Source organism: Stegostoma tigrinum, unplaced genomic scaffold (genome assembly GCF_030684315.1).
Source record: "Stegostoma tigrinum isolate sSteTig4 unplaced genomic scaffold, sSteTig4.hap1 scaffold_240, whole genome shotgun sequence".
Taxonomy (NCBI): Eukaryota; Metazoa; Chordata; class Chondrichthyes; order Orectolobiformes; family Stegostomatidae; genus Stegostoma; species Stegostoma tigrinum.
Genome location: NW_026728174.1, coordinates 222985 through 231469, shown reverse-complemented (window position 1 = coordinate 231469; position 8485 = coordinate 222985). Strand labels below are relative to the sequence as shown.

Genomic DNA, 8485 nt, shown 5'->3' with positions numbered 1-8485 from the left:
TGTGAGCATCGGCCCCTTATAAAATGAGCTTTGTAAAGGGTAACATTGAGGAGCTAGGAAAGGGCAGGAGAGTTAAACAAATACTTTCCAACAATATTCACATTAGGGCATTCTTGCAACTTTAAAATACACAAAAATAGACAAGCAGCAAAAAGGGGAGGAAATAACCATAACAGGAGAAAACATACTGTGGTCAATGAAGTATTTCAAAAGATAAAAAGAGAAGAGAACTGTGAACATCGGCCCCTTAGAGAATGAGATTTGTCAGTGATAATGAGGAGCCAGGAAAGAGCAGGGGAGTTAAACAAATAATTTTAATCAATCTTCACAGTAGGGAACACTTACAACATTACAAAAAAATTGAGTAGTTCAGCAGCACAAAAGGGGAGGAAAGAACCATAATATTGATCAGAAGAGAAAAAGTATTTGGGAAAATAATAACCATTGACAAAGAAAATAGAGGTCGGCCGTTTGGTCATTCAAGCCTGCTCCAACATTTAACACGATCGTGGCTGATCATCCATCTGTTCCTGCTTTCTCTCCATACTTGGATTCCTTTCACCCCAACAATTATATCCAAATCCTTCTTAAATACATTCAATGTTTTGGCTTCAGGTGCTTTCTGTGGCAGATAATTCCAGAGGTGAGGAAATTTCTTCTTATCTCAGTCCTAAATAGCTTGTCGATGACAGGTTAAAGAGACACTAGGATCCCATCTTTATGCTCCCATGTATGCCCATATCCTAAAAGTCATGGTTCTGGACACCCTGTTTATTGAGAACAGCCTTCCTCTGTTTATCCTGTGGAGCCCTGTCGGAATTCTTTTGTTTCTATGAAAGACCACTCTTCTGAACTCGAGTGAATATAGTCCTAACTGATCCAGTCTTTCTTCACATGTCAGTCCTGTCATCCCAGGAATCATTCTGGTCAACCTTCATTGTACTCCATTCACAGCCAAAGCATTCTTCCACAAGAATAATGAGACCAAAATTGCACACAAGAATCCAGCTATGGGCTCACTGAGACCTGTGGAATCACAGAAGGACGTTCCTGCTCCTGTATCTGAATCCTCTTGTTAAGAAGGCCAAAAGAAACTAACTTGTGCTTGGGACATTTGAAAACAAAGTGTAAGTTTTGTGTTAAATACAAAGCTAATTTATTTGCCTTTTACTCAGAAAATAAAAACCTATATTTTCAGGAAAGTCAATTTAACATCAGTAGAAACAGACAACAATGAAATGTGTTCATTACTGAACATAATTAATAGCAAAATGCAACCACTGTGGTTATTTGTGAATTCACTCATGTTTTTGGGGGGGGGGGGGGGGGGTTGTCGGGTGTTTGAGTGAATCCCTTCCCACATTCAATGCAGGCGAACGACCTCCCTCCAGTCTGACATCACTGGCATACAATGAGGTGAAATGATCACCTGAACCCAGTTTGAAAGTGAAAGCACTGGAACGGTCTCTCACCTGTGTCAACACATTGATGGATCATCAATTGTTGAGGACTTTTAAAGCATTTTCTGCAATCTGAACATTCAAAGTTATTTCAATAATGTGAGCAAGTTAATGGAGGCTAATTGTTCAGAATCTTTATACCATTTCCCACATTCTCTGGTCAGAATTAACTTGCTCGTGTTTCAGCAGGTACAATGATCTGACGAATCTCTTCCTGCACATGAAGCAAGTGAACGGTATCTCCCCTGTGTGGATGCATTGGTGTACAGCGAGGTTACATATTCATCTGTACCCAGTCCCATCATGAGAGTATCTTATTGGGCTCTCAACAGTGTGAACATGTTGATGGGACATCAGTTCTCCAGAACATTTACAGCATTTCCTGCAGTCTGAACATTGAAAAAGGTCTCTCATTAGAATGAACTTTCTGGTGTTTCACCAGGTCAGATGAGTGAATGAAACACTTCCTACATATGGAATAGATGAACGGTCTCTCCCCAGTGTGAATGTGCTGGTGTATTGGGAGTTTAGATGATCGCTTGAGCCGAGTCGCACAGTGAGAGCACCTGAATGGTTTCTCACTAATGTGAGATATTAGTTCTCTCGAACTTTTCTCGCAATTCCTAGAGTGTGGATATTTTAAAGGTCTCTCCCCAGTGTGAACGTGCCGGTGAGTCAGCAGATGGGATGAGTGAGTGAATCCTTTCGCACACTCAGAGGAGATGAACTGCCTCTCTCTTATATGAACTTGCTGGTGTGTCAGCAGACTGGATGATCAAATGAATCCCTTTCCACAGTCAGGGCTGGTGAACGGTCTCTCTCCAGTGTGACCACACTGATGACTTTCCAGGGAAGATGGATATTTGAATTCCTTCTCACAGTCCTCACATTTCCATGGTTTCTCAGTGCGAACACTGGTTTTGGCTTCCATGATCAAAGCCTGATGATATTCAAGACATGATGAATTCAACATTTCGTTAGAATCTGCAGCGAGATTTGAGTTCACTGACTGCAAATGCTCCAACTTCCTGTAAAATGAATGACAGACAGTAAGAACGAAATGTGGCCCAGAGAGAAAAAGGCAGAACTTTAAAACTGGACTGAATACATCTGATCATTTGTGCGATAGACAGTGGACAATGCGACCATGAAAGCTCTTGGATTGTTATAACAATAGGACTGGTTCAGTATTAAGCTTCAGTGAAAGGAACTGGCTGCCAAATCTGGGGCTGCATAAAGGTGTTCTTTGTGGGAAAACTGAGAAATACGGAGAGCATTAATGGAGATGGGCTTCATATGGGCAGCACGGTGGATCGGTCGTTAGCACTGCAGCCTCACAGCACCAGGGACCTGGGTTCGATTCCAGCCTTGGGCGACTGTCTGTGGAGTTTGCACATTCTCCCTCTGTCTGTGTCGGTTTTCTCCCACAGTCAAAAGATGTGCAGGCTCGGTGGATTGGCCATGCTAAACTGCCCATAGTGTTCAGGGGTGTGTGGGTTATTGGGGGATGGGTCTGGGTCTGGGTGGGATGCTTCAAGGGGCGGTGTGGACTTGTTGGACCGAAGGACCTGTTTCCACACTGTAGGTAATCTAATTCATCTGCCAGTAATTCTAACAACCTCCCAAACTCACCAGACAGAAACACAAGATCAGGTGGTGCATGGGAAAACCATCACTTCCAGGACTCTGAGCAGCAGATTCAGACTGGAAAAGATTATTGACTTGCTCAATATGTCAGAATGCATTTTATTAAAAATTAAACCTGCTGAAAAAATAGGGACTCTGACAGTCAGAGTTTATTTTAGCCTCTAGTTCAGTTAGAATGTAATACTTTGCCAATGATTTTCTGTATCATATAACCTACTCTGCAAATAACATCTTTCTTCAGGCTATCTTCAAGGTTTTGCAAGAAGAAAATAAATGATGAATCATTTGTACCTTACACATTTTAATTACTGTCCTCACTGCTTATGACGGGGACTGTACCACATAGTGAATAGAAAATACAGATTGGGCTATTATTCTGCAGAAAAAAAATCCATTCCGTTTGCAAGCTGCGCCATGACTTTCATTTTAGCTTCCCAACCCAGACAAAATCCTCTGTTAAGAACAAAGAACAACATAGCACAGGAACCAGCCCTTCAGCACTCCAAGCCTATGCCTGCACATTCTAACCCTCCATGCTAAAAATGCCTTGATTCACAGGATCCACATTCCTCTCTTCCCTTCCTGTTCATGTATTCAGCCAGGTGCTTCTTGACTGCTGCTGCTGCGTCTGCTTCCATTGCCTCCTGTGGCAACACATTTCAGGAACTCAGCAACTTTTGTGTGAAAAGCTTGCCTTGCTTATCTCTTTCACACATTCCCCCTGCAGCTTGAACTTGTGTCCTCTGGTAATTTATCCCTCTGCCCTGGGGGAAAAAAGTCTCATACATTCCGCTCTATCCATGCCATTCACAATCTTATAAACTTCTCTCAGGCCACCCTCTCAACCTGCTGCGTCCCAGTGTAAACAAACCAAGTCTTTCCAACCTTTCTTCAATGCTAAACTCCCCCATAACCATGCAACATCCTGGGAAACCTATTCTATACCCTCTCCAAAGCATCCACATCCACATGTGGTGTCCAGAACTGAATGCAATATTCTAAGTGTGGCCTGACTAGAGTTCTACAAAGCAGCAGCATAACTTGCCTGTCCATATCGCCATTGCACCTTCCAATGAAGGCAGTCATCCCAAAGGCCTTTTATACTAAATTATCTACCTGCACCATCACTTTCAGTAGCCTGTGGACCTGCACACCCAGATCCTTCTGCATATCAATGTTCCTAAGAGTTCTGCCATTTACTCTATAATTTAAACCTGTACCTGACTTTCCAAATTACATCCCCTCATATCTGTCCAGATTAAACTACATGTCATCTTTCTGCCCATAACTCCAATTTATCTATACTCTGCTGTATCATCTGACAATCCTTCTCACTATCTGCAACTCTACCAACCTTTGTATTGTCCGCAAACTTATTGATTCGACCAGCCACGTGTTCTTCCAAGTTATTTATATAGACCAGAAACAGCAGAGGTCCCAGCACTGATTCCTGTGGAACACCACTAATCAAAACCCTCCATTCTGAAAAGTATCTTTCCACTGCTACACCCTGTCTTCGATGTAGCTATCTCTCCAGCTCATGTGACATCATCCTTTGTACCAGTTTGCCCTGATAGACTAGTGCGCCATTCTAATGAAGCTTGCACGACTTGAACGCACAGCAGCTTTCTTTCAATTTGACACTTTCCAATCTTCCAGATTGAATGTGGAATTCTGCAGTCCCTGAACCATCAAACAGTTATAAGGATCTGGAAAACTTGACCTGGAAATATGCTGGTACTAATGTCATGTTCAGATTGTTACTGCTCGTCGTCAATTCCCCACTCAGTGGAAATAGTTTCTCTGTAACTCCCCTGACAGTCACTAATCATATTCCCAAGACTTTGATCAAAAATATTTCTTATTAATCAATTTCCAGGGATACCTCTCTCAGAATGAAGTGATGTGTTTTAGCAGAAGGGATAGGAAGAGGCAATAACACAACACTAAAGAGTGTGCAGAGTCTGAGGGATTCACATGCACAGATATTTGAAAGTAATAAATAGATTAATTCGTCAAAGCAAATTTGATGTTGATTGATTTCAAAAAAATACTGAATCAGCATTTGAGAGAAAAATGCAAAGGTGCAGGGATAAAACAAGGGAATAGGACTGACTGGATTGCTCCAGACATTTGGCATGGGCTAAATGGTTTGCACTTTTTGATTTTTTTTAATATGGGCCTTCTTGTATTCTAAACCTACAGATTCAGTTATCAATCAGGTGAATCTGTGCTACATCCACTCCATAGTTGTTCGACCGTTCCTGACAGCAAGTCCGAGAACTAAAAACAGCTAATCAACTGTAATCTAACCACAGATAGTGTATCTCATTTTCTGATATCTCAAATCTTTTCCCACAGGCACACACACACACACATTCATACCTGAACGCTACCACATTCAGATGCTGATAGCATTCAGATACTCATCAATCGAGTTACTCTTTCACTCTTTCTGAGGTTCAAGTCGGCCAAATTCCTCTGCTGACATTGATCTGTAAGAGTGTAAAATCCATCACGATCAATCCAGGACAGAGATTCAGAACAGAAAAAGAAAAGCATTTCTCTTGGTTTGAAGTTGCTGTTCGTAAATCCTGCTCGCCTTCCCCTCGCCCCGTTCCCAACAAGTAAAGGACAAGCGCACTCTCCGCTTCCAGTTGGCCCCGGATAAAGATGGCGGGCTCACACGGCTCAGAAAACATTCGCGGCGCCCAGCCCTGCCTCGGCTAACAAAGGAATTCAGCAATTCCAATCTATTCGTGACAAAACCGGGGTCGGTATTTTTCAATTCAGTGACGGTAGCTACTGTCAGATTTTATAAAGCCTCTCCGCCCACTTCGTGGAATACTCACTCACTTGATTTCTAATTTTCACCTTTCAAATCCTTACCGCGCCTGTTCCTCATCCGATTCCTCCGGCTCTCCTTTGCCTCCGGTACTGCGCATGTTTGAAACGCTTCAGATTGCGCGCGCACCAGTGGGCGTATACATTCAGAGATAATGGGGACTGCAGATGCTGGTGAATCCGAGATAACTCGTGTGGGTCTGAAATATTAGCTCTTGTGCTCCTAAAATGCTTCTTGGCCTGCTGTGTTCATCCAGCTCCACACTTTGTCATCTGGGCAAATGCATTCCCACCCAGAATGCTGGGAAAAACACGCTGCCATTGAGCAGCAATATTGATACAACGAAGATATGAAGGAATATGCCAGGACGAAAGATACAGGAATCCATTGATACAAGTGCATGGTCCCTGTCTGTCCTGGTTCTAATAAACAGCAGAACAAAGAGATATGAACACACACTCAACGGATAAAGTGAACAAAATATACACCTTTCCTGTGTAGAATATTTGAATTTCGCCGCAAGAAGAATTCATTTATTGGTGATAAAATCATTTCAAATTTCAAAGCTGAACGATGTCAGGTAGGAAAACTAAATAAATCCGTTCTCACACTGAAGTGTGAAGAGTCTTCCTGTGCGGTGACTGTGCTGATACGTCAGTAGTTTAAGATGTTCAGGCAAGCGTGAAATGTTACACACGAGCTTCAGAAGAGACTGAGATGTCAATCACTTCCTGTAATGAGTTTCATTGTCTCAGCACTCTTTGAATAAACAAAAGCAGACTCAATCAACTCGAAATATTCAGCAACAGTTGAAAGAGAAATGCACTTTATATTACATGACTTCTCTGCATCAGTCCACAGAAAGGGAAAATTAACTCTTTTTCTCAAGCCAGGGACTTATCATCAAGACTGAATATTTCCAATATCTTCTTGTTTTATACTCAGTCAAAGAACTGATTTCTGAATTGTACAATCAATTCATTTGTGACTCGTATCTTTTTTTTGTGTCCACACATTAGTGGAAACATCTTCCGTGTTTAATCTGTCCGTCAGGCTTAGCACAGGAGTTAGATGACAGCTCCAAGAACAAATCAAATCAGCACGGCTATCCTTTGTTTTAAGATGTTACTTTTCTTTTCTCTGCAAAGAGAAAGAGCGTCCAGAAATGATGCTTGCCTTGTGGGGAGAGAAGATTTCGGAGACACAGTAAAGGAATACAAGTCCAAAGAACTGGACACTATCGTGGCTTGGGCGAACAAGTGACAGGTATCATTTGCTACATATAAATGGCAAGCAATGACATTCTCAAATAAGACAAAATATAATCACATTTCTTTGACATTCAATGGCATTACCGTCACTAAATGCCCCACTGTTAACATGCAGGTGGATCCCATTTACCAGAAACTCAACTGGACTTACCAGTTATACACAGTGAATACAAGTGTGAGTCAAAACCGATGAAATACTGCTGTGAGTAACTCACCTGCTGACTTCCCAAAGCCTGTCCATCTTCCATAAAAGTGAAATGGAATAACTTCCCACTGGATGGGTGTAACTGCGTTAAGACTGAAGAAGCTTGAGACCATCCAAGACAATGCAAACCACATCACTGGCACTACACCCATAAACATCCACCCCCTCCACCACCAACCTTCAGTTACACCAATGGGTTTTGGGTCAGCTGATACACAGGAAAACCAATGACCACCATTCCCCCTGCTGATCGCTCAGTATCCTGACTTGGAAATGTATCGCAATTCTTTCACAGTTGCTGTGTCAAAATTCTGGAATTCCCTCCCAAACAACATAGTGGGGCGAATTATAAAACTAAGACTGCTGCAGTTCAAGAAGCCAGCTCACCACCACTCCCTCAAGGACAATGAGGGATGGGCAATAAATGCTGGCTAGCTACCAACATTCACATCCCACAAACAAATTAACAAAAAAACATTGGTGGGCTGCTATCTAAGATGAAGGAGGTAGTTTTTTTATATGAATGCTAAATATATTGATGGTCAACAAGAGAGTCAAAAGGTTATTATGATAAATAGCTTGTGGAGTTGAAGCTACACTCAGTTCAGACATGATTTTATTTAATGACCAAGCAGGCGAGAGTGGCTAAATGGCACATATCTGCTCCTAGTGCTGACATGTACATGTATAGTCATATTGAAGCTATTCACAGACATTCGGGTGTAAGCTCAAAAGATCAAAATTTAAGTAAAAGCTGAGACATTTGACTGAATGAAATGAGACGTCTGTTATCTGCTTGGGATGCTTTTCCTAAATGGGTCCCTGTTAAGCAAGTGTGGTGTCAGGAAGAGACCGTGAAAACAAGAGCTGGAGATCAATTTATTTTGAAAGGGAGAGAAAAAAGGAATGCACTTCCCGGCATTCTCCAGGTGATGGTGTTTCTCCTCATCTCAGTCCTAAAATATTTACCCCATATCCTTAAACTGTAGCCCCTTGTTCTGTAATTCCCCATCATTGGAACATCCTTCCTGCATCTAACTTGTCCAGTCCTGTTTGG

General features: G+C 42.1%; 1 protein-coding gene across 2 annotated transcripts; it reads right to left on the bottom strand.

Moving 5' to 3' along the window:
• Nucleotides 1-1307: 1307 nt before the first annotated feature.
• On the bottom strand, nt 1308-6259 carry LOC132207994 (zinc finger protein 892-like). Of its 2 annotated transcripts, none has more exons than XR_009444103.1 (2): nt 5964-6259; nt 1308-2488 (listed from the first exon to the last, which is right to left on the bottom strand). XR_009444103.1 is itself a non-coding variant. In XM_059643766.1 (2 exons), the coding sequence occupies exons 1-2, from the start codon at nt 6050-6052 to the stop codon at nt 2236-2238; spliced, it is 309 nt and encodes a 102-aa protein (XP_059499749.1). In that variant the 5' UTR covers nt 6053-6067; the 3' UTR covers nt 1308-2235. The 2 variants fall into 2 exon arrangements, 1 of the variants encoding a protein (XP_059499749.1); XM_059643766.1 differs by having other exon boundaries at nt 5997-6067.
• Between the last annotated feature and the right edge of the window lie 2226 nt (nt 6260-8485).

What these genes read in the sequence shown, in the direction of transcription:
- LOC132207994 (XM_059643766.1), bottom strand. Translation starts at nt 6,052, where the DNA reads ATGCGCAGTACCGGAGGCAAAGGAGAGCCGGAGGAATCGGATGAGGAA. An exon ending in TCGGATGAGGAACAGGCGCG is followed by an intron (nt 2,489 to 5,996) that starts GTAAGGATTTGA and finishes TTCATTTTACAG; the next exon opens with GAAGTTGGAGCATTTGCAGT.